Below are 27258 nucleotides of genomic sequence, written 5' to 3' on the forward strand. Positions count from 1 at the left end.
GGTGTGAGCCCTGCACCCAGAATCTGACTTTGTAAAGCGATTTGATGGATGTGAACAGCACAATCCCATGTTCTGATTTCATATGGATGAACAGTGTTGGACAGTGTTCCTTAGTGCCTATTTAAATGCACATCTCTGTGTAGTTTTGTTCATAGAAATATAAGTTTGTAAAGAACTTTGATTTCAATGGGCAGTTAATGCATTTAAAGTCTGGCAACCTTTGGCTGTACTTTGCCATTCTGATGGTTAATTGTTAAAGATTTCATAAAGTCAATATTTTCAGAAAAGAAGTTAGGTTAGCTGAAACATACAAACACCCAGGTATTTAAAAACATTTTAATGCTTAAGGGGCAGGGTAAAGGGAAGAGGTTACAGAGATTGGTGTCCTTGAATGGACAGTCAGGTAAGAGGGGCTCAAAATCTGTTCTCTATCTCAGTTGGAAACCAATTGAGTTTTCTTACTCCCACCTTCCCACAGTCTGAGACAACATGCTCTTCAGAAAAAAAGCCTGCTGTCAGCTCAAACCCTTCATTGTGAACATCAACAAGGAGAGAACAAAGTATCCTTCATAGAAGATAACTCACTGGCAACATCTGATATGGCAAATGTATGTGTAATTTTTTTTTTTAATGTGGAGGAGCATTGATGTTGTGGAGGTGACTGCAATTAGACAATACTGGCGTTCAAGTTGAGCAAAGCCCCACACACTTCCAGGTGGCAGTCATGCATCCTGCTAGATGCCCCAGGAAACTCAGTCTGAAGCTGCTCTAAATGTCACAAGTGGCTCTGGATGCCTTTTTCAGTTCATGTAAAGACAAAGATTGGATCACCTCTGTCCCTTTTCTACCAGGTAAAGCAGTTGGTGCTTTCTACAGTGTTTTGGTTAGGGAGGAAATGATACTTGGAGTGGATTCTCGCTTACTGTTGGAATGTGGTGTGTCTGTGCACATGAGCCCCTGCACCCAGGCTTGTGATGGGAAGACAGGAAGGGTGCAGGCCATCCACAGAAGAGGAAGGGGGTATATTTGGGTAGCACAGAACACAAAATCATAATGTTTGATCTATGAAATCGACATCTCCCCTCAGTGCCTCATCTAGGACGATCTCGAGGAGGACATCAGTTAGCTGGTTGGGAATAAGAATCCCAATTTTCCCTGAGCACCGGAGTCTTTTGCAGTTTTTTTTTTACTACATGTGTCCCTGTAATCTCTTCACCCATGGCCTCCTAGTAGAAGTCTATAAGTTGAAATATATTCATAGGACTTGTGGACACTAGTCAGAAGTCCAAGAGTGGTCTGGTCTCAGGAAGTCCTAATCCTAAGGCAGCTGGGAGAAGGGGCATTGGTTTAGGCAACATCTTTCCTTTCAGATGAGCTGGGGGGAGATAGTAGCCCATTGACCCAGAGCCCTCAAAGCTGAAATCAGTGGCCAAGTGGGGTTTCCTGTGTCTCTAGGGCTCTGTCTGTCTCTAGGATCATAAAAAAAATCAAGACAGCTTTTTAAAACACAAAATAGAGATGGTGCTTTACAGGAACTCTGACAGCTCCCAGATTGGAAACCACTGCAGACTTCAGACGAAATGCATAGATTCCAAATTCAGACATCTATTTTCTCCCTCCTGTCTTGTGACACATGCACAAATATGGGAAAAGACACTTCCTCTCCATTTTAATCCCCGGGGTAGCTTTTGCTTAGTGAGAGTCAAGATTGCTCCCTCTCCCCACCTCCAATCTCGTTCTTGTAGCTCATTGCATTTCCTGGCTCAGAGACCTAATTAAGAAGTCACAAAGTTATACCTGTTTTTTGTTCCATTGACACCTCAATACTTAGGAAGGCAAAAGTGGAGAGGGAAGACATGACAGACGTGCGCTGAAGCTGTGGTCAGAGATGACAGCACTGTTTCCCCAGGAAGATTTAAGCTGGGCTTTGCTGCAGCTCTGAGGCGGGGAAGTCTTCGGGGGGTAGAATCTCTGAAGTCAAATTCCTCCTCTCCTCCTCGAATAACTGGTATTCCCTTCTCTTGTATTTCCGGGTGCCATAGATAGCCAAGGCAATGACAGCTGCCAGGACGGTGGTGACTCCCACTGTGATCCCAGCTGTTGCCCCTCCCGACAGGCCTTTGCTGTTCCCATGGATGACTTTCATGGCTCTGCGCAGCTCCAGAGGTTCCCCCAGCCGCCATCGGTGGGTCTGGGAGTCTTTAATCCAGGATCTGGCAATTTCTCTGTTTGTCACTAAGACAGTGTTGGTGCTCTGACTTAGGAGGGGTGGCCTGGTGAAAGGTGGGAGCCTGGCGGGGGGCAGGGACCCACCCGTGAAGACCCCAGCCTTGATGCAGTAGGACACTTGGCATCCATCGCTGATGACAGCTAGGTGTTGGCTAAAGCCCTCGGGACACTTTTTCAGAGAGGGTACCCCCTCTGTGGATACAGAAGACTTTAACAAGGGGTTCCCAACTGCACAACTAAAGAACCCACCAAAGGGGACAGAAAACTTGTATCCCATCTCATAGTCCAGAGAAACACAAACACTGAGGCTTGCAAAGAGGCGCACTGGGATGTAGCCAACTGGGCAGGACTGTGAATTTGTCATCGGGTTCACACTCTTACTGCTGAAGAGGCCCCCAAAAAGAAGTCCTGAGTTTGCAGGTACTTGGTCCTTGACCATGCACCAAAAAACCCTAAATTGAACCTTTGACACCTGGAATACATCTTCACACACCGTACTGCAGAAGATGACCCAATAGCACTTCTCCTCACACTCCAACTGACTATAGCCCTCCTCATAGACCTGAGTCAGCAGATGGACTGGAGAGTAGCCAGCAGGGCAGGAGAAATTGCCAGTGAGTGGATTCTTCTGCTGCAACTTTTGGCAAAGGAGAGCACTCCTGCTCCCTGTGAGTTGAGTGCATTCTTGATAAATCCCACCAAAGGAGAAGTTGGTCATTTTCCCCTCACAGGAGCCATCATCTGTATTGGCATGAAAATTGAAGTTGGGTGAGTTGATATCAGTACACCCGGGGTAGGTGTTGAAGTTGTAATACTGTCTCACAGCAGTTTCCACCGTTTGTGACAGCTTACTCACCAAGGGACCAGGCAACTGAGGCAGCGTGTTCGGCTTGATGAAGAAATGCAGGGGCAGGCCAGCACGGTCTATTGCCACCAGGTGGTTGGTGGTACTCTGCTGCCAGGTTTGGAGGGTGATGCCTGGGTAAAAGGGAACCCCTCCGATGCTCTGAACCCTGGAGTTGGTTCGGTTTGCGAGGTAGCTCTTGGTCAAGTCATCCTGGTAGGTGACGTTCACGGATGCTTTGAAGTTCACGGTGTTTAAGAAGGAAACTCCGGCAGACGCGGTCACACCTATATGGTTGCTCTGACTGTCCTGGAGGAAGGAGGACTTGATATGGTCCTCCTGCATGAGAATAGCTCCAGCTTCCAGACTAGTGATGACATGGGTGCCATAGTTGAGGACCAGGAGCTCTGCCAGGTAGGTGGCCATTCTTGTCTGATTGTTCGCTAGAAAGTCAGAGATGTCCATGAGGTCCTTCATAAATCCTGAGCTGAGTTTGGAGGCTGGGTCGATTTTGACTGTGTAGATCAGGTTTCTTACCTGAACACGAGTCGTCGCAGCTTGGTCCCTCACTTGAAGGGTCTTCATCCTCTGGAATTCAGTGGAGAACTTGCCATTGACCTTGGAAAAAACAGAGATCTCCATGTTGATGGAAGAAGAGATGCTGCTCTTGTAATTCATCCAGGATTCCAGGATTTCCGAGTTCAGGTCCAGGTTGCTCTGTTTCTGAGGAATGGTGAAAACTTCATCGGGGATGATGTACTGTCCATCCTCTGTGGTTCTGCAGTCGGTATAGTTCAACTCTATCACCTGTCCCATGTCCACGTTGCGCAGATTATCCCAGCCCCCTCCGGGGAGGACCTCCAGCACAGGGATTTTCAAGGCATTCTTGCATCTTTGAACTCCAGTCTCTTCTTTCTCTCCTAGAGGCAGGTCTGGTTTAGCGCAGGCCACCACAGCCCAGAAGACGAAGGCAGCCCTGAAGCTGCTCATGGTGCTGACAGCCCCGGCCCCACAACAGCTTGAAGCAGCAGCCAGCGAGCACCCTGAAAGATGGAAAAGAAAGCAGTGGCTGAAACAGAAATTTCAACTGTTCTCCTCAAGTCAACGGTTCCTCTTTTAGTTTAACGCCATTGCAAAACGGGGAAATGAAAGTTGGTTGGAATATTGAAGTCTATTAAAACTTTGCAAAACTTATGTTCTGCCAGTACGCAAACAGAGTCCTGTGCTTCAAAGTTCACTGCCCTGTGTTCCCTATCTGCAGCTGGTTACTCTGCAGCAGTAGTGGGCACCCAAAAATCGTGACTCCGTGGCTTACCACTTCCCCACCCAAAGGCTCTGGATTGGGTTGTTTGTTCACTGTCTTGGACTTGATGTTTTAAATTTTGCTTGACTTCTCTCTCCTGGGACTCCAGGGACAGTTTCCTTTTACTGGAAATGCAGAGGGTAGTGGACATATCACCCTTACTGAGATACCCCGCCTCCACCCTACCCACTCAGACTATAGGGAAAGCAACTGAGGAATGGTGAAAATTTCATTGGGGAAATTAATTCCACCATTAACCTGATGGTGAAAGTCCACAGATAAACACATTTATCGTTGTAAGTGCTGATAGTCCTGGCTTTGGAGATGGAGTTATCTGAACCAGAGCTTAATGTGCCCACAAGGATTCTGTTTGCTGTCTGCTGGGAAACCTCAGTCTGCATTGTTCTAAGCATTCAGAGTGAGGGTAGGGAACCCCCACACTGTGTTGTTATTTCCTTTCAGTTAGAAATGCTCAAGCAAAGACAAACACATGCTATAATCTAGATTTTTGATGTTTTAAAATTTTGCTTGACTGATTTACCCAAAGATTCTGATTTACAAAACACACAGTGGACAAGGATTATATGTACGTGTGTACATGCATTTACATAATCTTCCATGTGCATGCAGTTTGCAATAAGTTGTACCTCTGGTATCTCTTATGCCTTTTTATCCTATTTCTAAGTGCATATCATTGGCACAGGTGCATAAAAAAGGATGTGCCTCTTTATTTGTTTTAAAGCAACAATTCTTTTTTTTATATATCATTAGGAAAACATATGTCATGAATTTCCTTTTGTGTGTTGATGCCAGGTCAGTTAGACCCCATAATATAGAACAATGTCTCTTGACCCATTGCTCTAGTTCCAGGATTAATTGAAGCCCAGCTCAATTAATTCTTTGGGATAATTAGAGTGGGTCTTAGTACCGTTAGTGGTAGCCAGGGAATCCAGAGCAGTTAATGAAGCAAGCTCCCAATTGTACCCTCCTGTTTTCAAAATCAGACCATAAACCAGGTGCTGAGGCTTCAAGGAGTCATGTCTCAACCCAGGAGTATCACTGTGCTGTCACCTAAGAAGCAGGTTCCAAGGAATCAAGTTAACTAGGGCTGTCACTGATGCAGCCAAGAAGTGTTTTAGAAAAAGATGAGGCAAGCTGCCTAGCTTCACAGGCTGAATTTCACTAGTGATAGTTTTAAACCCCTGATGGTGATCTGTAAATACAGAAATACCACATTCTGGGGCTATTCAGGCCACAGTTATCATCCTTTGGGGAATTGACTTACACTAGTCACTCAAGAAGGCTTGACTTATGAACCAATGTCTAGTCCATGCTTGGCTAGAGTGCCAAACATCTGCACAGGATATTCTGGCTAAGTTGTAATCAGTGAGTTATAAGTTTATACCTCAGCAAAGATCCCAGAATTAGAGGAATGACAGTTCAGCTCCCTTGAGTACTTTCAATAACTCAATATCTGCATGCTTCTTTTCAAATGTTTTAGGGATGGTTCCTGAGGATGGGAATACTCTCCTTCTTACACTTGGTTGGAGGTGTGCTCACGATTCTTACTGTTTTCTCTTTGCTAGATCCTGTTGAGACCTCACTCTTCTGCAATGAGAATCCAGGCAAGGTGAATATAGACAACTCTATATTCAGGTGTTACTAAATATTTAAATAGCTAGTCATCGTCTTTTTTTTAAATTATTATTTTTGTTTTGTGATACTGGCAATTGAGCCCAGGGGCACTCAGCCACTGAGCCACATCCCCAGCCCTTTTTATTTTTTATCTTGAGACAGGGTCTCATTAAGTTGCTTAGGGTCTTGCCAAGTTGTTGAGGCTGATCTCGAACTTGCAATCCTCCTGCCTCAGCCCCCAGAGTTGCTGGGATTATAGGCGGGTACCATCATGCCTGGCTTTAAAAAACTTTTCTTTTGTTTTTTGCTGTAGCCTTCCTCTTCAATTAAAAAAAAAAAAAACTGAAGATAGAGAAAAAAAGCCAACAAGAATGAAATTATATACTAAAATATCATAATTATTTTAATAAGTGAGTGATTCTTATGTCACGATGTGGTGATAAAAGGATGATACACATCCAACTTGACCCCAACTATGTAATATATGTGTTATAACATATGTGTGATATGATAGTTATAACTGTAACTAGAGGAATCTGTATACCAACCAATTGACAGTGATTATATCACATTGTTAGGTTTATGAATAATTTGATTTCCCCTCCCTCTTTTCTCTGTTTTACTAAGTTTTCAACAATGAGCATGTCTTACTTATTTAAGAATTTCTTGCTGAGAATCTACCAACTACCAAGTAGCAATAGTACAAAAAAAAATCATTTTTGTATTCAGGAAAAAAGTAACCCCTCCCCCGAAAATACCTATATTTTTTAAAAAGAAAAATTATTTCTGGAATTTTCATAAGCCTAAAATGGTCCAAACGGATGGACTCTGCAATTCCTGTGCTCAAAGAAGTTCTCTTCGACTCAGGGCCAACAAGGAAAGGAGAAGTCGAAGGATGGGAAATTTGGGCTCAACCGCATTGGGTCTGCCAGGGGCAGGAAGAGTTTCCTGTACCCGCAGAGTGTGAGGAAGTGGGCCAGGGAGAGCTGGACCCAGTGTCTCACCTGCACCCTTTCCTGTCTTAATCCTTCCACAAAGAAATCATCTTTTTTATTTTCTATTTTTTTTTTTTATTTTTACCGAAACGCATATGCAGTCACATATGCTCACCAGATGGCCACCCGGGAGGAGTAGGGGCTGTGGCAAAACGCTGAACTTTGACCTTTAACAGAAAGAGGCACCTCTTCCACAAAAGGTATATATCTGCAGTGCTGAAAAGCAATTTCACTTCCTCCAACAAGAAGCAAGAGGGAAGTCCCATGTCTGCCTTCTTTCTCAGTTTGAACACGTGCAAACTTCTGAAACCATCTCATGTGGCTCAAAACCGTGATTCACGTCTGAGGTTCAGTTCTGCATGGGCTTGGAAATAGTTCAGGTTCTGCCTACTTCTGCATCTCGCCTGTGCTCTGAAACAGTCGTGTTTGCCGGGACCCTCCCCCTTCTTATTTGCAGCAGGAATCTAGAAGACTCATCAAAAAAACCAATAATTGCTAAATGGATCCGTGGAGCACTAGGACTTCACAGACTCTGAAGTTTTATAAGCTTCATTCTGGAAAAAAATCTCAGAGGTGTGAGTAGCTGAGACTGAGTTCTGGAAATTCAACAAATCAGGTTCAGCCACTGGCCCCAAAAACCAAACAGAAAAGGTAATGGTGAAAAGCACGAATTAGTCCTTAGCCCCATTGAGTTCTGCCCTCTGTGTGGAGGTGCGGGGTGGAAGGGCTTCAGAGGCAGGCAGTCATGTCTAAGAACCCCATCTTCGTAATGTGTCAGTTTTGCAGGACACAGTGGCCCACACCTGAAATCTCAGCAACTAGGGAGGCTAAGGCAGGAGGATCCCAAGTTGGAGGTCACCCTGGGAAATTTAGCAAAATTTTTCTCAAAATAATTTAGAAAGGGCTGGGGGCTCAGCTCAGTGGTACAGCATCCCTGGGTTAAATCCTCAGTACTACAAAAACAAGTTGATCAATTAATTAATTAAAAAAATAACTTTCAGCTTTACTTATTTCTGGTAAGGCTGACACAAGTGCACATCTCAAGTTACATTTAAAAGGACCACTGCCTTTCTCTTTCAATTGTCCTGCATGGCTTCCCTTCGGCTTTTTCTCTACCCTCATAGTTGTACATTTGTCTTTGGTCATACTTCCCTGTTGGGTGTTTGAGACCAAGCAGATGACCTATATTTTGGCCAAAACCTAACCTCTTTCTTTTCTACTGTTAAGGTCAGCTGAGACTCCTCAGGGGTTATTTTTAGGAACTTGTGAGGAGCCTCTGGGCTCCTTCACTTTTTTCCTCTTCTAGTTATGCCACCTGCCAGAATGGGTCAGGGGCTTGCTGACCACATGTGGATTCCTTTGTAAACGCTGCAGACATTTCCTTCTCCAATGACCCTCTTCTTTGCACCATGCACAGGTTAGCTTCCTGTTTTCTAGGGTCCTCACAATCCCGGGATCAGAAGGTTGGAGGACCAGAGTTGCAGGACCCTTAGAGGGCTCCTATTATTCCTAGGGACCTGGCTGACTTTGAAGGACAAGAACCAAAATATTAATTATATTTTTCTTAGCCATTTTATTTTCGGATTTTGGTCATTGTGTCTGTTGTTGAACACCCCCAGAAGAGTTCCACCAGCCTTAAAAGGGGAATAGTGGGTCTTAATTTTAACTTTTGCAATTTTACAGTTTTTCCTCTTCTATTTAATTGGGGTCAGTATCAATACAGAGAGCCAGTTATATCCTATCTCTCCTATAGGTGATGTCTTAGTATTCCAAATTGACTCAGGTTATTCTATTAGAAGTTGTACTTCTACAAAATACTAACAGGCAACTGTTATAAAAAAAAAATTTGTTTTGAACTGGGGATTGAACCTAGGGGTGCTTCATTACTGAGAACATCCCCAGTCCTTTTTATTTTTTATTTTTGAGACAGGGTTTCACTAAATTGCTAAGGGCCTTGCCAAGTTGCTGAGGCTGGCCTCGAGCTTGCAACCCTCCTGCCTCAGTCTCCTGAGTCAACAGTTATAAAGTTTTAGAGGGAAAACACAAAATTAACGAGGCAAAACCACATTTCTTTGTATAATAGTTCTGAACCAAGAAGCATAATTTATAATATTAATATACCTTTGACATCTGATTAGCATCCATAAAACCTATAATTTGTCAAGTCGATCACATATAAACCTAAATCAAATAGAAAGACTATAAGATAAGAGCACTTAATTTCCTTTTTTAGACACCTATCAAACATTTGCAAGCAAAAGTGAAGTCTAAGTCCTTGTTACAAATATGTATTTTTATATATGTAATATATTATATGTTATATTTACATGTTTACAAATACGTCTATATAATATATACACATATCTATCTGTGTAGCTAGAGAAAGAGATCTTATAGAATCAAGAAACCAAGAATACGTGAACTTATATATAAAATTAATGGTTAGTATTTTAACTTACAAATGACTCATATGTTTATAAATGTTTATTCCATTTACATCTACCTTAACTGCCCATTTTAACGGCTATGTTTAGATTACCCATGAGTTGGGCATGGTGATGTACACCTGTAATCCCAGCAACTCAGGAGGCTGATGGATGCAGGAGGATTTCAAGTTTGAGGTCAGTCTGAGCAACTGTCTTAAAAACAAAAACATAAACAAACAGACAGACAGAGCTGGGGATGCAGCTCAGTGGCAGAGAGCTTCTTGGTTCAACCTCCAGTACCACCACCCTACCACCACAGCCAAAGCATTTATCCTAATACTGGCCACCACCACCACCACCCCTGCCAAGATAAAATAAAGCAAAAACAGGTTGGGGATGTAGATCAGTGGTGGAGTGCATGCCTGGCATGCTCATGGCCCTGGGTTTGATCTCCAGCACCACAAGATAAAGAAAAGAAGAAAACTTGCACATGAAAACCAATATCAGACAAGTATAGTTAACATTTTAAGCTATTCTTATTGTTGTTCTAACAGTGTCCACATTATGCTTTGAATATAGCCCTTGCTGCTTTGGCACTGAAAATTATTTTTAAAATGGGTATGTTTCTTTCTCTACCTCTCTCCCCTGCCCTAATCTCGGAGGAAACAGGATTACCTTTTTTCTCTATTTTAGGTAGATTTATCTGTCCTGGAGTACACAACCACCATAGGAAATAAGTAATCTAGACTTTGGGGATGGTAGCAGAAGTTCTCAGAAATGACTATCTCCCAAATGAACAAGTGAATTACAACTCCAACAGAGAACCTGTGGAATGGAACTTTGAATCACCTCTTTAGAAGGCCCCAGTTCCCGGAATATCTCCTGTGCTAGCAAAGCAATAAACCTTCTTTTTTCTTTTTTCCAAAACCGTGTCCTTGTAGTTATTTCAGCTTCTGGGACAAGAACCCAGCTTTTGGCAACATTGTTGTTGTTACTATTATTATTTTGCCAAAGAAAAAGTCTAAAAGCAAAGGAAGTTGCACCTTAAGCATCTTAACAGAGAAAAATACAGTTCTGATTGGCAGATAACCTGGGCAAAAGAACAACAACAAAATAGTGTGTTTTTATAATTCTAAAGATATCTTTATTTTATCTTACTAACAAATTTATATTAACTTTATTTTTTTAAAAGATTTACCTAAGTAATGTAAACTAAAAGGCATTTGGGGTTATGTCTTTAAATTTGTAAGTGCTTGTTTCTTGATAAGCCAATTTCATACAATGTAGAAAAAACACACAATACACACGTGTACACAAACATAAGAAAAAGTAGAAAACAAAGGTTTTATAGCTTTTGTTTAGATTTATCATTGACAGTTTTTAAAAAGTTTGGCTGCTGATATTACTATAGCTCTAAGCAATCCTTAATCTTAAATCTGCATTTCCAAAGGTGTGACTTAGTGAAAACAAGGTAGAAAATTTACATCTCAAAGACACAGAAATTAATACGAACACCATTCAGTAGGGCATAGATCAAGCCCTCAAGAAAGAAAAAGTTTTAAGAGTGAGGCTCAAGCAGACCTAAGTTAATATCTTTTCCTATTTTAAGAGTTAATCAAGCCCAGTGGGGAGGCGAATGTCCGTAATCCCAGCAACTGCTAAGGCAGGAGTTTCCCAAATCAAATTCAAGACCAGCCTCAACAGATTAGGGAGGCCCTGAGCAATTAAGTGAGACTGGGCCTCAAACTTAAAAAAGAAAATAAAAAGGACTGGGGACTTAGCTCAGTGGTAAAGAATTCCTAGATCAATCCCCAGTACAAAAAGAACAAGAAAAAAATTCATCAAGACAGGGAGAAACCCTTACAAAGGGAAATTTCTTTTGTATAGCATGAGAGAAATCATATTTTGGAGAACTATCTGGTTGATAAATCCTTGCTTTATTTCCCAGTGACTCTAGATCAGTGTGCAAGAAAACCAATTTTGGAATATTAAATGTCCATCATTTTTTTAAACATTAGGCCCCTTGGTCATTGAATGTAAAATTGGCTGGAGTGCCAGACAGGATTTGTCTCCAAATGCTTCCCTCCATCCTTGAGTTGATTTCCCATTTTGGAGGAAATGTCACTTCTCCCAAAATTTCAGCCTTCTGAGCTAAAGAGTGGATCTGTGTTTTGGATTCAAAGGGGCAAAGGTTGCAATGACCCGGAGAAAAAAAAAAAAAGACAAAAAGCAAAAAGGTAAATTTATGTAAAGGAGAGATATAGGAGAAAAAGACCAAATAAATGCTAATAAGCAACGTTCTGATAAGGGTTCTAAAATAGAGGATATGCAAACCAACCAGCCTAGAACAAAGAACCATTTATCAAGTAAAATAACTTTCCAGCAGGGATGGTGGCAGCCAGCCATCAGATTCTTTTGGCCTTTATCATCAGTCATCAGAAGCAGAGTAACAACCTGACTTACCGACAACAGAACTCATAAAACAACTGATTAAACCAGAGTGCACTTCCAGGTACCCAGGACATGCTGCACTACAACAGTAAGTCACCTTTTAGGTTTATAGCTATAATTAAATCAGAAAGCCAAAATTCTCTCTAGGGGACAACTTCACAGAATTAGTGTTTTCCATTCTTATGCAAGTGACCAGAGATCTCCTCAAACCAACCTTGTTTCTTGTTTCTCAGAGAAGTTTAAGTTCCTTTCTTGCTATAGAATCCACGGATCAGAATTCAAACTTCCCTGTTAATCAAATGGCACAAGTCCAAATCAGTTGAAAAGAAGCCACATTGGCACAAATGATCCCCAAAGACAAGGAAAAAAGTGGGGAGGTTCAATGTGCTGTGTTCAGGAGAACTTACCAGGGGTCAGATGTCCAGAGCTCAGAGAGTTCAAAAGTTTGTTTCTCCGCATCAACAGATGACGGTAAAAAGCAGCCAGTTCTATCGCAAAGTGGAAAGAAAGGGAGAGATCCTGAAATAAATATAATTTCAGCAGCTGCTTGGGTCCCTCCTTCTCTGCCCTTTAGGGTTGAGGTCAGCTAATTACAAGTAGATAATGCCAAAGGGCATGCTTCCTCCTGGTGGGGCTGTTACCAGAGTCCTAGGCCAGAGGTCTGACCCTGGGCATCCAACAGATCAGGTCCAGCCACTTGTCCCCAGAACCAAACACAAAGGTAAGTGAAAAAGCATGAAAGGCATATTAATCAGTGCAGCTACACCCAGAAGATAAGGGGACCCATGTCCTTAGCCCTGCCTTCAAGGGACTGACAATGATTTTGAGGACTTATAGAAAGGGGAAGGAGGGTCAGAAATGGGGGTTTACCTAGCTGGAGACGTCACACGGCTGCCAAAGCAAGCGATCTTGGTCAATTGTGGTCCATCCATTATCATCTCAGGATGGGTCAGGTGATGCCTTGTAGGCAAAAGAAAGTACTCTAGCCTGAGGGGTATCTTCCACTAGTCACAAGACTTTGGTTGATCTGACCTCTCCTTTCTGGAATCCAAGGTGACCAGGAGCAAAGGAGACTCCATGCAAACTGGAGGCAGAGAGGCCTGGTCCTTAATGCTCCTCTAATCACTCATGGGACATTTGCAGGCAAAAGTGAAGAGACTTTTGAAGAGTCCTTGTTACAGTAGCAATGAACAAAGTGACAATATATACTTTTCTGGACAGTTGTTTTTCCCCCCGTTCTTTTTAGTTTTACGTGACAATGGGATTTATTTTGACATAATCATAAGAGCATAGAATGTAATGTGTTCTAATCAGCGTCCAAGTATAACAGTGTCCATTTTATGCTTTGAATACAGCAATTGCTGCTCTGCCACTGAAAATTATTTTTAAAGTGAACATGTTTCTTTCTCTTTCTCTTTCCCTGTTCCTCCCTTTTCTCCCTCTCTCTCTCCCCCTTTCTCCCTCTCCCCCTTATCTCAGGGGAAATAGGATTACCTTTCTTCCTCATCCTAAACAGAGTTATCTGTTCACACCCACCACAGGAACAATGCAAACCAGACTTTGGGGATGGCACCAGAAGATCTCAGAAATGATTTATCTCCCAAATTAACAAGTGAACTCCAACTCCAACAGAGAACACATGGGAAGTAGCCTTTGAATCACCTCTTTGGAAGGCCGCCTGTTCCTGCTGATGGGCAGAATCACAGCCTCTGGGACAGGAGTCCCCTGTATTTCTCCTTTGCTAGCAAAGCAATAAATCTTCTTTTCCCTTTTCCTCAAAATCACATCCTTGTTATTGAACTGGCATGGGGGACACGGACCCAGCCTTTGTAACACCAGTATTTCCCCTTCTCCTCCCCGGCCCCTGCTTTCCTTCCCTTTACTCTGCTGATCTCTTGGCTACTTACTTATAGTTTGTTTTTGTTTTTGTTTTAATTTGTGTCTTGTGATGAGCAGGACAGTGAGATTCACTGTGGTCTATTGATACATGTACATAGGAAAGTTAGGTCAGATCCATTCCACTGTCTTTTCCCATCCCGTCCCTCCTCCCTCCCCTTCATTCCCCTTTGTCTACTCCACTGATCTTCTATTCCTCTGTTTTGTTTTGTTTTGTTTACCCTCCTCCCCAAATTAATTTTTAACCCGATGATGCACATTTATAATCCCAGCAGCTCGGGAGGCTGAGGCAGGAGGATTTTGAGTTCAAGCCATCCACAGCAACTTAGTGGGATCATGTTTCAAAATAAAGCATAAAGTTGCCCTAAGCAACTTAACGAGATTCTGTCTTAAAATAAAATATAGGGGCTGGGGTTGTGGCTCAGTGGTAGAACACCACTCGCCTAGCATGTGTGAGGCACTGGAGTCTATTCTCAGCACCACATATAAAAATAAATTAATTAATTGGGCTAGGGATATAGCTCAGTTGGTAGAGTGCTTGCCTCGCATGCACAAGGCCTTGGGCTCAATCCCCAGCACCACAATAAATAAATAAATAAATAAAAATGTAGAAAAGGCTGGGGATGGTGCTCAGTGGTCTAACATCCCTGGGTTCAATCCCTGGTACCAGGAAACAAATTAAAACAAAACCAACCTGATAACTTGATATTTTGAGAGCTGTTTGTCAGCTCCTTCTTCGATGCTGTTCTTCCCATCAGGATTGTCAGTCTACTAATCACAAAAACAACAGCAAGGTTTCATGGTTCCTTCTACTATGAAGGGGAAAAACCAAAGGCCCGTGGGAAATTTTGTATATTCCCATTAAAAGCTAGGCCATGGTTTGGTAGCCTAAACCATGTTATTCTCTTGTTTCTTAGGGCTTTCTACCTTCCTCTTTATTTTGTGTGTGTGTGACGCCGGGTATTGAATCCAGGGCCTTGGGCATGATGGGCCAGCTCTCCACTATGGACTTACACCTCATCCCTGAACCAACCTAGATGCCCTTCCATAGACGAATGGATAAAGAAACTGTGGTACACGTACACAATGGAATGTTACTCAGCATTAAAAAAGAATAAAATCATAGCATTTGCAGGTAAATGGATGGAGTTGGAGAATATCATGCTAAGTAAGTCAATCCCAAAAAAACCAAGGGGCTGAATATTTTCTTCCTTTCTTTCTTCCTCTCACTTTCTCTGGCTTTTTTTTTTTTTTTTTTTAAATATTGCTATTGACTACTCCCTTCTGTTCTTTTTCCTCCTTGCCACTTGAAAATTTGGGTTTGGAACACAGTGTAATTGAAAGTTATACTTCCATTGTGCAAAAAAACTAAAGAAGAAAGAGCCCACCCCCCATTACACAGACTTTGTTTGACTTCCCTCCTCCCACTGTTTTTGTTTGTTTGTTTGTTGTTCTGGTACCGGGGATTGAATTAAAGGAGTGCTTTACTGCAGAGCTACATCCCCAGCCCTTTTTATATTTTTATTTTGAGACACCACACCTGGCTTGGTTGCCATTTCTACCACCAGATCATCAGATGGGCTTTTAACTGAAACAAAGTGAATGTTACTATCATTTTTTTTCTTCCTAAAACCACCCTGAACACATTAAATAAAGGCAAGTGAGTTCATTGAGGTGGTTCCTCCATCACAAGATTATTTGGAGTTGGGTGCTTCAGGCCCTCTACCGAAATATTCCTCTTGTCTCTTTTAATTTTTGGTAATCTAAATATGAGATTAAAAGCCTGGACTGCACCAAGTATGGTGGCACACATCTGCAATGCCATCTACTCCAGAGGCTGATATAGGAGGATATCAAGTTCAAGGCCAGCCTCAACAATTTAGCAAGTCCCTGTCTCAAAAAAAAAAAAAAAAAGGCTGGGGCTACAGCTCAGTGGTAAAGTACTCCTGGGTCTAATCTCCTAGTACTGAGGGGGAAAAAAATTCTGAACTGGGTTGTGGAAATATCCAGTCCCCAGATTTTGTTCTGCTTCCCATTGTCACTCAAATATCTCGCTAGCCTGACACACAGAGATGTGAAAAGTGAGGTTCCAGAATACAGGCAGCATCCTGACTCCTACTGTGATGTCGGGCAAGTTCTGGAGTCTCCCTAAATTTTCACCTCCTCCCACTGTGGACCAAACAACAGCATAGACTTGTATTAGTAGATAAAGTTGCAAAGAGGATTGACTGCAGCCTTTCATGAAAATGTCTACACAGAGCCGCAGGAACGCAATGCAGTTCACCTTCCAGCTTTGCTGAGCTTACTGTTGCCGTCTCCAGATGATTCTGTAGTTCAATCCTTCTAAAATAGGAATGGGGGGAAAAGCATGTCACAGCATCTCAGGAACTTGATGTTCCTCTGGTCCACGAGGGCAGAGTGGAAAGCCACGTGAAGTCAGAAGGGATGCCTGAATATTTTCTCCTAATAACCTCAGCAAAGGCATGTATCACTTTAAGAAAAACAACCTGGTCTCTATGGGTTCATGACACAGGTAAATTAGAAACGATTAATGACACCTTCACATCCTTTAAAACAAGTGGACAATTTTTTTTTTTTTTTTGGTATAAATGATCAGCTAAGTGAATATTTCAGGCTTTGCACCCAAATGATTTCTGTGTTTCCTTAGCCATGGTGTTAGGTTAAAATTGAAGAAATTAGGTTACAATTTTGCATCTTGTGATGCAAAAGCAGATGACCTGTAAATTGGAATGCATCATTGCGTTCCAATAAATAGTTATTTGCACAAATGGATGGGCTGGATTTGGCTTCAGATCTGTAGTTTACTGACCCCCAATTTAAAATGATAGCATCATAGACTCCCTCGATGAGAAAGGAGCTGCCCCCAGCCAGTGCTTGAGTTTTCGCTAATACAGCCTCACGAAGCGGTTATTCCACTTTTGCTTAGATTCCTCCTGGACATGGTGGCTTTCTACTTCCTGATGTGGACAGATCAATTCTTAAATTCTTATTTTAACTGATCTCAGATTGTCTGTCTGATCCTCTGGTGGTTGGTAGTGCTTTTCTTTATTGAGGTGACTTTGAGAGTGACACTGTCAGTGATCCAAGCAAGAGAAGTGATTGGTTCTGATGTCCACAGAGAAAGTCGGGTGAGGACATGACTACGTTGACCTGGTTCACTAACAGCAATGTATGAAGAACACAGTCCAAGGGTCCCGGGAGTCCTCTGCTCTGCTAAATATTTCTTTATTACAGATCATGGGGAATTCAGTTGTTTCCAGGTCAGGGATCAAGACGGATAGAGCAATTGGTGATTTTGGAGAAGCACCTGTTAACCTACAAGGAAAAACTTTTTAATATTTCCACACGTCTTCCCATGGGAATTGTGAAAAGTTTCTATAAGACTGAGAAGAATCCCATCCTGTATGGTAACTTCAAGGCACGAGGTTCCCAGGAGAGTTACGAGGTCTTCTTCAATTTTAACCTAACATGACCTGGGCATGGTGGTGCCCACCCAAAATCCCAGTGACACGGGAGGCTGGGGCAGGAGGATTGCAAGTTCAAGACCAACCACAGCAACTTAGGGAGGCCCTAGCAATTTAGGGAGACCCTGTCTCAAAATAAAAAATTAAAAGGGCTGGGAATGTAGCTCAGTGGTTAAGCACTCCTGAGTTTAATCCCATTACTAGGGGTTAAAAAAAAACAAAACTTTTTGTTTTTTCTTTTTAACCTCACATGAGTGTGAAATATTTACAAGCTTGAGGATTGTAAAGTATGTAAGAACATTTTGGCAATGTGAATTGGAGGCAAATTCAAATGGAAGAGGTATGTTTTGAGATACATGTAGGCTAATAGGTAGCTGGAGGCAGTTACTCAGCCCTGAAGTGCTCTTTCTACCTGTAGGCTGGGCGAAGCATGCTGTTTATTCAAATCAGCTACTTGCTGAGGCCGGTTCCTGCTTGCTCTTTATATTTCCATTTAAATATGATTTCTTCCTAGAAACCTCTGAATCCACAGACCTATCAATCAGACTTACTTTATGTCCCTCCCCAGACTCTTCCAGCAGTGCTAGCCTCCCAGGTTCTGGGCTAGGATAATTCCTCCCCTGGGTTGAAGGATCCTCATCTCTTCACCTTCAAACCATTTGCCCCTTCCCTAGGAAGAGGCTGCATTCTAGCAGAGCTTCCTTCACCGGCCCAGCAGCTTCTAACTCAAGCTCAACTAGAGTAAAGTTGCTAGATTTCACAAATTCAATTACAGGACAACCAATCAAGTTTGAATTTCAAATAAATGAGGACTTACCCGGTACATTGGTACATGCCTATAATCCCAGCCACTAGGGAGGCCAAGGCAAGAGGATCACAAGTTTGAGTCCAGTCTCAGCAACATAGTGAGACCCTGTCTCAAAATAAAAAACAAAAAAAGGGCTGGAGATATACCTCAGTGGTAAAGCACTCCTGGATTCAATTTCCAGTATTAAAAAAATGAAAAATCAGATATATGATGACTAATTTTTTTTTAACAAAAGCATGTCCCGTGTATCATTTGGAGGATGCTCATACTAGAAATCCTCAATTGTTTACTTAAACTTCAAACGTAATCGAGCATCCTGTCTTGTATCTGCAGATCTTAAACAAGAATGACCTCGAGACAACCTATTTTGTCCCATCTCTTCCAGAGTCAGCTAGAGCATGGAACCCCTGCATGTGGCATCTGGCTTCTCCAGTGGCTGGCCAGAGGAGCTGGACATAATTCTGTATGGCTGTGAACACTGATGGATTAGAGACAAAAAGTGCACAAGATCTAGCAGGAAATTTCCTCTTAGTCGTCCAATGGATGGATCTGAGGCCTGGTGGCTTCCTGCAGTTTGTATGGAGTCATTTGGAGGATTAAACAACTGTTTGAGGGGGCTGGGGAATAACTCAATTGCTGGAGTGCTTGCCTCACATGCACAAGGTCTTGGGTTCAATCCCCAGCACCACATCCCCCCCCCACACACAAAAAAAACAAAAACCTTGCTTGTGCTTATGCCCTTATAGGTTTGTTCATCTCCTTCCACACCTAATCTCCCCTTCCCCCCTCACATTTCCTGCCCTTCGAACTGCACCTCCCATTAAAACAATAATTGATACAGAGCATTCACTGATAGATAGCATGATGCCTTTCTTGATTTTTTTTTTTTTTTTGTGGTACTGGGGATTGAACCCAGGCCCTTGTGCATGCCCAGCAAGCACTGTACCAATGATGCCCTTCTCGTGTGCTCCAGGAGAACTCTCTCCATTTATTACTCTGTATGATAATCCAGTTTTTGTTTGACTCTCTCCTCTGGGCAAGGAGTGTGTCTTTGGTTCATTGTTTTCTTGTTGGGACATGGGACAGTGTTTAGTACATAGTTGAGATTCAACATCTCTGCTAATATTTAATCAATATCTGCTAATAATGAATGAATAGAGCAGTGAATAGAGCAAACAATTGTGACAGTATATCTCAAATATTTCACTGGAAAAACTGGCCATGTCTGGTTGGGAATAAATCCTCAAGCCCAAGTAGCATGATTATAGGACTTTTATTTCAATTTATCCCAATATTTGGTAGTACATTCTGAGTCTAGTGGGGTATTTTTATTATTATGGAAGAATTTGATTTTCTGGTCTGAAATTATAGCCTTGGTGAACTTGGAACTTGTGAACTTGATATCTTACATCATAAATAAAATATAAGAAGTAGCATGGGGGGTTCTATGTACCACAGGATTTTGCCATATTTACATTTGTTCTGGTCTTCAAGGCCCTGGTCCTGCAGGACTGAACCCATGACCATCTTCCATACACACTGTGCTCCCCATTCTGGATGGTCATTTGCCCAAAGATGATCATTCTCACCCCTCTCCCTCTTCCCAATCCTCCCACATAGGTGCATAATCATGTGTTGCTTGATAATGATGATAAGTTTGAAAAACGCATCATGAGGCAATTTTGTCCTTGCATGTACATCCTAGTGTACTTAACCTGGAAGACATAGCCCTTCATAGTCCTTAATCAATTCAATTTCATCAGTCACTCGGCATGGCCTCTTATTGGCAGCATTAGCAGTGGGTGGATTTCATACACGTAGGAGCCACAGTGAACAAAATGACAGGAGATTCAACCTAGCCCAAGAGAAAATGTTGCAATCAAGATGTGTGAAGCTGCTGCTGGAGAAACTTTGCCTACTGAGTCACAGTAAACTTTAATTTTTATTTAGTTTTGTTTTTCTTCCTTTGGTGCTAGAGACTTTACCACAGAGCTGCTTCCCCAGCCCTTTCTATTTTTTTTTTTAATTTTGAGACAGGATCTCATTAATTTACCCAGGCTAGCCTCGAACTTGAGATCCTCCTGTCTCAGCCTCCCGAGTAGCTGGGATTACAAGCATGTGCCATAGCACCTGCTCCCCCCCCCCACCCCGCTTTTTTTTTTAAATAAAAGGAAACTGCTCTAAAACAATAATTTCAAAAGTAGGATAACCTGGCATGGCAGCACTTGTCTATAATCCTAGCATTTGGGAGTCTGGGGCAGGAGAATCACAAGTGCAAGGCGAACCTCAGCAATTTAGCAAGATCTTGTCTCAAAATAAAAAAAAATTTTAAAGGTTAGGAATATAGGTCAGTGATAGAACATCACTAGATTCAATCCCCAGTACCAAAAAAAAAAAAAAAAAAGAAAAAGAAAGAAAAAAGGAATAGTAGGGTATAGTAAATTCATTAACCAGTAATAGTCATTTATTCTCCTTAGTAAGTATTAATATCATATACAACTGCATCCACTGTATTCTTTTTTTTTGGCACCAGGGATTGAACTCAGGGGTGGTGAACCACTGAGCCACATCCCCAGCCCTTTTGAAAAATATTTTACTAGAGAGAGGGTCTCACTGAGTTTCTCAGGGTCTCACTAAATTGCTGGGGCTGGTTTTGAACTCACAATCCTCCTGCCTCAGGCTCCCAAGTCACTGGGATTACAGGTGTGTGCCACCAACCCTGGCTCCACTGTGCTCTTAGGGAATCACTGTGGCCTATGTGGCCCATCGTGACCTCATAAGCGGTGTGGGGCGGAGGCTGAGGAGAAAAGAGGAACCTGGCTTGCTCACCTGGGTAACGATTCCATCATACTGTAGTCAGAGAAGGACTAAGGAAAGGAGGGGATTATAGGAAACAGGAACAGACCAGTGTGAGCAAATAAAAGGAGGTGCTACCTTGTGCGTAAAATTCCTAGCATCAGAGCTTGCTGATGAGAAGCTTCCTCATTCTGGGTAGGCTACCTGTCCTGTATTTCTCCTGGTCTATCTTGAAGTGAGGCTTCTAGTTTCTGCCTCCGGAAATGAGGGCACGAGGGGACAAAAAATGTAGCTAGTTAGGAGTCTGGAGACTCGGATTCTATTCCTCATTCTGCCACTAGCCAGCACGGTGACTTTTGGCAAGTCGCTCCCCCCTTTCTGAGTCCGCCCCCTAACACAGGGAGGTTTGCCAGGGCCTTTCCTGAGTCTGCCTGATGCGTGGTCCACGAATCTGCCGTCCAGTACAGCAATCTGCTTCGACTAAAAGCTATGGCTCTGATGCTTCCCTAAAGCAATCGAAGAATATTTTCTTACATATCGGTCATGACATGCAAATCTCCCCCCTTAGTTATTTCTGCTGATGCGTCCCCTAGGTGCCAGGTTTCCTTGAATGGTTTGTGATTTATGAGTCTCCAGCTTGTTCTCCACCAGAGTGGTTTGCTGTGGGGAGTGGTTTGCTGTGGCCTGCGCCATTGTCCTATCAAGGTGATTTTAGCTTTTCTTCTGCTGAGGCCTGATACTCACACTGACCCAGCGTCTAAGTTCATGTCTTGGTTTGGGTCAATGTGAACAAGGACCCACATCTGTGTGGACACAGTCATCTTGACTCCTAGGATAATTCCAGCAGCCCTGGAACGCTGGACATGGGACCAGTGGTCTGCCCCGCTTCCCCCAGCCCTTAAAGCCCTAGTACCCTGCCATTAGGTCTATGAGTGGCTCAGAAAGCCCCTGAGGCAGGGGACTTCAGGACCCACTTACTGCTCTGATTTTGAGTTCTCTTTCAGCTCTCAAACATTTCCCTTTCTTGGTTTTGAGCTTGAATCTTTGTGTTAGGATAAATGTGTCTGTGCCTGAGAGTGGGTGGGGGAGTTTCCCTGGGTTAGTTCAACCAGAGCAATTCTCTTTTCTTAGCTGTTTTATTTGGTTATCATTTTCATAGGTAAAAGAGTGGGCACACAGTGCAGTGTCAGGTGTTGACACTTTCCTGTTTCTCTCTCTCTCTCTCTCTCTCTCTCTCTCACACACACACACACAGACCTCCCCCCATACACAAAGCCTGGATGGATGGTCTTTCTAGAGCCACGAATTCCATTTCCTAGGAGGAGCTCTCACCACCAATGCAATCTGCCCATCCCTCTCCCTGCTCCCCTGGGAAGGTGAAGAACAGCCATTCTTCAAACCAAGTGGTCAACACACAGGGCTTTTCTTGAGAGTGGGGAGAGGAAAGGGGGAAGAAAGCTGAGGGCTGGGGTGGAAGAAGCTCTGGAAATAACCCTCCTAGCAGCAGGACATTAGCAGGGGCCAGGTCTTGCTCTTCCCCTCTGCTCCCCTGGTGTGCAAGGAGATGTGAGTGGATTCTGAGCAAGGAGCAGAGCGCAGTTAGCACATGGGAGAGAAGGCAGTCGGGACTCTGTGTGAATTCTAACTCTGTCACTCTTGCAAATTGCTTCCTTTCTCTAGCCTTTAATTTCCTCATTCACAAAATTAAAGGATTGGATTAAATGTGGGAGTTATAAGCATTTTCTCAGCAGTGGAATCTATGTTTTCAAACACAAGTTTCTGTAGAACTAATGTATAAAACATAAAAGAGCAGCTGCTTTGGTGGAACAGGGGTCAGACTCCAAAGCCCAGTGGCTTGAATTCCTTTTGACCCCTCAGGAGCCTGTGCAGAACCCTGGGGCACATTCATGTCATAGCTTCTCTCTCCTTTTCTCTCTCTCTCTCTTTCTTTCTTTCTTTCTTTTCTCTCTCTCTCTCTCTCTCTCTCTCTCTCTCTCTCTCTCTCTCTCTCTCTCTTTTCCAGTAGAGGCATTATAGTTGTGATGAGAAGGAAAAAAGTTTCTGTAGCTATAAAATTCAAGGGACAGAGCTGAAGAAGCATAATGTCTCTGAAAATAGGAAGTTGACGTTGCTAAGCTACAAAGCAAAGGTTCTCAGAACATACTACATTCTTCCTTCTGGAACTTTTCACCTCCTTTCAAATAAGCTGTCAACAAGCTTCAGCCAACTGTTTTGTGATAAGTGGAAAAATTGCTGGGCTGGAAAGGACTTCTTTCACTAGCCAGCTGTGAGATATTAGCAAATTATTTTACCACTTGGAGTTTCGATTCTTTCTTTGTAAACAGGAGAATGGATGTGCTTTGCCACAAGGAAGCCACTTAGAGCTCTAGAAATGTTCTGCAGTGTAGTCAAATTAATAGTTTGCTACCCCCCAAAATTTATTGAGCAAGTACTATGTGTCAGGCGCCACTTGCTTGGTAACAGGAAGACAGACATTGAACAAATGTCATTATGTGAACAGGAAGTGCACAGTGGAAAGGGAACACAGAGGGGAACTTGATCCAGCCCAGGGATCAGGGTGGCTCTAAGACAGGGAGGGAGAGAGGGGCAGGGAGAGAAACAAAGACTGAAAAAGGCAGAGACACAGAGAGACTTAGAGATGAATCAGAGTGAGAAACATAGAGGCAGAGGAAGAGAGAGACTGAGAAAGCGACAGAAAGAGGCAAAGACAAAGAAAAATAGAGACAAAGACACAGGATGGAGAGGACGATGAGGAAGAAGTTTGGGCACGTAAGAGTGCGAGCTCCATGTATCTGCAGAGGTGAGTGATGCAGGTATAGGTTTCATCGCGTACTGTACCCATTTTCTATTACTATAGGAATAAATAACTGCAAATTTAGTGACTTAAGGCAACACAAATCTACTTTCCTAGTGTGTTGGAAATTCCCTCTGGAGTCTTCAGAGGCCAGTCTATTTCCTTGCCTTTTTTAGCTCCTAGAGGCCAACCACACCCCTGGCTTGTCCCCTCCTGCATCTCACTGCAGCGGTTTGCTCACCACATCCTCCAGCTACTGACCCCCTTTTACATCATAGAAAGTAATGCATTCCCAGGCTCTGAAAATTGACATCTGGGGGGGGGGGCTATTTTTCAGGCACCATGATCATTATTATTATTTTTTTTAATCCAATAGTGTATTTATAAGATTGTACAGCATGATCCAGTGGGATTTATGCCCGAGATGCAAAGATGGTTCAACTACTATGAATCAATTAATATAATATGGCAAATTAACATAATGAAGGTTAAAATTACATGACCCTATCAATACATGTAGAAAAAGCATTTGATAAGACATAATGCCCTTTATTTGTTTATTCATTTTTTATTTTTTATTGATTTTTAAAAAATAAATGATGCGGAATGCGTTACAATTCTTATTATACATATACAGCACAATTTTTCATATCTCTGGTTGTATATAAAGTATATTCACACCAATTCATGTCTTCATACATGTACTTTGGATAATAATGATCATTTTGTTCCACCATCCTTGCTAACCCTTTGCCCCCTTCCTTCCTCTCCAACCCCTTTGTCCCATCTAGAGTTCATCTATTCCTCCCATGTTCCCACTCCCTATCCCACTATGAATCAGTCTCCTTATATCCAAGAAAACATTCAGAATTTGTTTTTTCGGATTGGCTAACTTCACTTAGCATTATCTTCTCTAACTCCATCCATTTACCTGCAAATGCCATGACTTTATTCTCTTTTATTGCTGAATAATATTCCATTGTGTATATATGCCACATTTTTTAATCCACTCATCTACTGAAGGGCATCTAGGTTGGTCCCACAGTTTAGCTATTGTGAATTGTGCTGCTATAAACATTGATGCGGCTGTGTCCCTGTAGTATGCTGTTTTTAAGTCCTTTGAGTATAGACTGAGGAGAGGGATAGCTGGATCAAATGGTGGTTCCATCCCCAGTTTTCCAAGAAATCTCCATACTGCTTTCCATATTGGCTGCACCAATTTGCAGTTCCACTAGCATTGTATGAGTGTGCCTTTTTCCCCACATCCTCGCCAACACTTATTGTTGTTTGTATGCATAATAGCTGCCATTCTGACTGGAGTGAGATGATATCTTAGAGTAGTTTTGATTTGCATTTCTTTTTATTGTTAGAGATGATGAACATTTTTTCATATATTTGTTGATTGATTGTATATCCTCTTCTGAGAAGTGTCTCTTCAGGTCCTTGGCCCATTTGTTGGTTGGGTTATTTATTTATTTATTTATTTATTTATTTATTTATTTATTTTTGGTGCTTAGCTTTTTGAGTTTTTTATAAACCCTAGAGATTAGTACTCTATCTGATGTGTGATGGGTAAAAATTTGCTCCCAGGATGTAGGCTCTCTATTCACCTCACAGATTGTTTCTTTGGCTGAGAAGAAACTTTTTAGTTTGAATCCATCCCATTTATTGATTCTTGGTTTTAATTGTTGTGCTATAGGAGTCTTATTAAAGAAGTTGGGGCCTGATCCCACATGATGGAGATTATGGCCTACTGTCATTATTGACAAATGACAGTCAGAGGCTTGAGTACACATGCTATTCGTGCCTTCGGAAACGCAGATGGTAGGTTTTCCTGTGATTCTTTCAGATGGCACTGATACTGCCTGAGGATGAGAATGAACAGGAATAGTTTCCTTAACCGTTCTCTAAGATCTGTCAGCTCATGCCACATCACTTACGGAGCCCATGTCATATTCTTGGCTATCACTATATGTGGTTCTTCATTGTTAATAAAAATCACCCTGCGGGATATTCTGTTTCCTCAACAATCTGTGGGAATGGTGCAGTGTGATGTTTAAACCTCGGTACACAGAACACAAGTAACTCAGCTTTTGTTTTACCACAGTTTCGTTATTTTCTGGCTCTACTCTGCATGTCTAAAGGCAGCAGGATACGTTGGTTTCATTGAAGATAAAAAGTATTTGTGCAAGCCGGGCATAGGGGCACATGCCTGTAATCCCAACCATGAGGAGGATCACGGGTTCAAAACCAGCCTCAGCAAATTAGCAAGACCCTAAGCAACTCAACAAGACTCTGACTGGAAATAAAAATATAAAAAGGGTGGGGTGTGGCTCAGTGGTTAAGTGTCTCTGGGTTTAATCCCCTGTACCAAAAAAAAAAAAAAGTGTTTTTCAAATTCTCTTGCATTGATTTTGAGCAATGGATAAAGGGGCAAGGATCTTCACGACAATTTGATTTTATGCTTTGATTTTAGGATGGGTTCAAGCACTTGGCATTTTGAAGCAGGTATTAGAAAACAAGTTTGCTGACTTCCATTAAGAGTCATCCCCATAAGTTCTCTGGTTTTAGCAATTTATTTTTTTTTTTACAGTTCTAGAAGCTGTATAACAGTAAGGAAGCTGTGCTCTTATTAGAACTATTATAAATAGAATCACTAGAGTTAAAATAATAAAGGGGTATTTCCATGTTACTATGGGTGAGCTGCTGCAAATCAGGTTAGGTCGCTGTTCTGTGGCTTCCTTTGAAAAATTATTTTCCTTTTTATCCTGAGTCCAAGAAATCATTACATATAGATGCAAAACAAAACCCAAGGGTTTGCTTTATATATATTAGGGAACCCATTCATTTTAAAGTTTGCAAAATTTCTTTTATATGTATTATTGAGTCTGAGACTCACTCAAACCTATAGAGATCATTTGTACCACAGAAGAACAGCTATTAATATTGTATGAATTATATCCACACAAAGACACATCATTTGAGTAAGACACCACAGCACAATTCTTCCAAGTCCTAAGCTTTTGAAAGTTGGCACTTATGATTGCTTTCCCTCTGGTAGCATTGAATTGAGTTTTCTGACATTTGTGATCAAAATAACTATAATCCTAATTAAATTCTGAATGTATTGTCCTCATAGATAAAGCAAAATTTTGTCATTTTTTATGTTCTACTTTACTCCAAAATGTCGAAACAAGTAACTTTCAAAAATATATAAAATAGCCAGGCATGGTGGCACTGTCCTATAATTCCCAGCTACTCAGGAGACTGAGATAGAAGCTAGCCTGGGCAACTCAGCAAGATCCTGTTGCAAAACAAAAAACACAAATAAAAAGGGCTGGGGATGGAGTTCAGTAACTAAAGCATCTGGGTTCAATCCTAGTACAGGGGACAGGAGGAACACACACACACACACACATACACAAATTAAAACAACAGTGAAAAGAATAGAGATGCAGAATTGAGTCACTAATGAGGATAAAAATGATCTCCAGTGTGACCTAAATTCTTGCAACAGATGGACCACAAATTTTACTCAAAAATTTCCCAGTGACCATGGTGTGAAGAGTTCATCT

The 27258-nt window shown here is 42.1% G+C and overlaps 1 protein-coding gene across 2 annotated transcripts; it reads right to left on the bottom strand.

Annotated features, from left to right (window-relative positions):
• Positions 1 to 322: 322 nt before the first annotated feature.
• On the bottom strand, positions 323 to 12404 carry Mpeg1 (macrophage expressed 1). 2 transcript variants are annotated; one of them, XM_048788904.1, is made up of 2 exons: positions 12291 to 12404; positions 323 to 4116 (listed from the first exon to the last, which is right to left on the bottom strand). In XM_048788904.1, the coding sequence occupies exons 1-2, from the start codon at positions 12340 to 12342 to the stop codon at positions 1916 to 1918; spliced, it is 2253 nt and encodes a 750-aa protein (XP_048644861.1). In that variant the 5' UTR covers positions 12343 to 12404; the 3' UTR covers positions 323 to 1915. The 2 variants fall into 2 exon arrangements, with proteins under 2 accessions (XP_048644861.1, XP_015333487.1); XM_015478001.2 differs by lacking the exon at positions 12291 to 12404 and adding an exon at positions 12098 to 12116.
• Positions 12405 to 27258: the final 14854 nt, after the last annotated feature.

Source organism: Marmota marmota, unplaced genomic scaffold, assembly GCF_001458135.2.
Source record: "Marmota marmota marmota unplaced genomic scaffold, marMar, whole genome shotgun sequence".
Classification (NCBI taxonomy): Eukaryota; Metazoa; Chordata; class Mammalia; order Rodentia; family Sciuridae; genus Marmota; species Marmota marmota.

Bases quoted from the DNA above. Each gene is read 5' to 3' on its own strand.
- Mpeg1 (XM_048788904.1), bottom strand. From the start codon at position 12,342: ATGCGGAGAAACAAACTTTTGAACTCTCTGAGCTCTGGACATCTGACC. The intron at 4,117-12,290 runs GTAAGTTCTCCT...TCCATCTTTCAG, and splicing joins CTCTGGACATCTGACCCCTG to GGTGCTCGCTGGCTGCTGCT.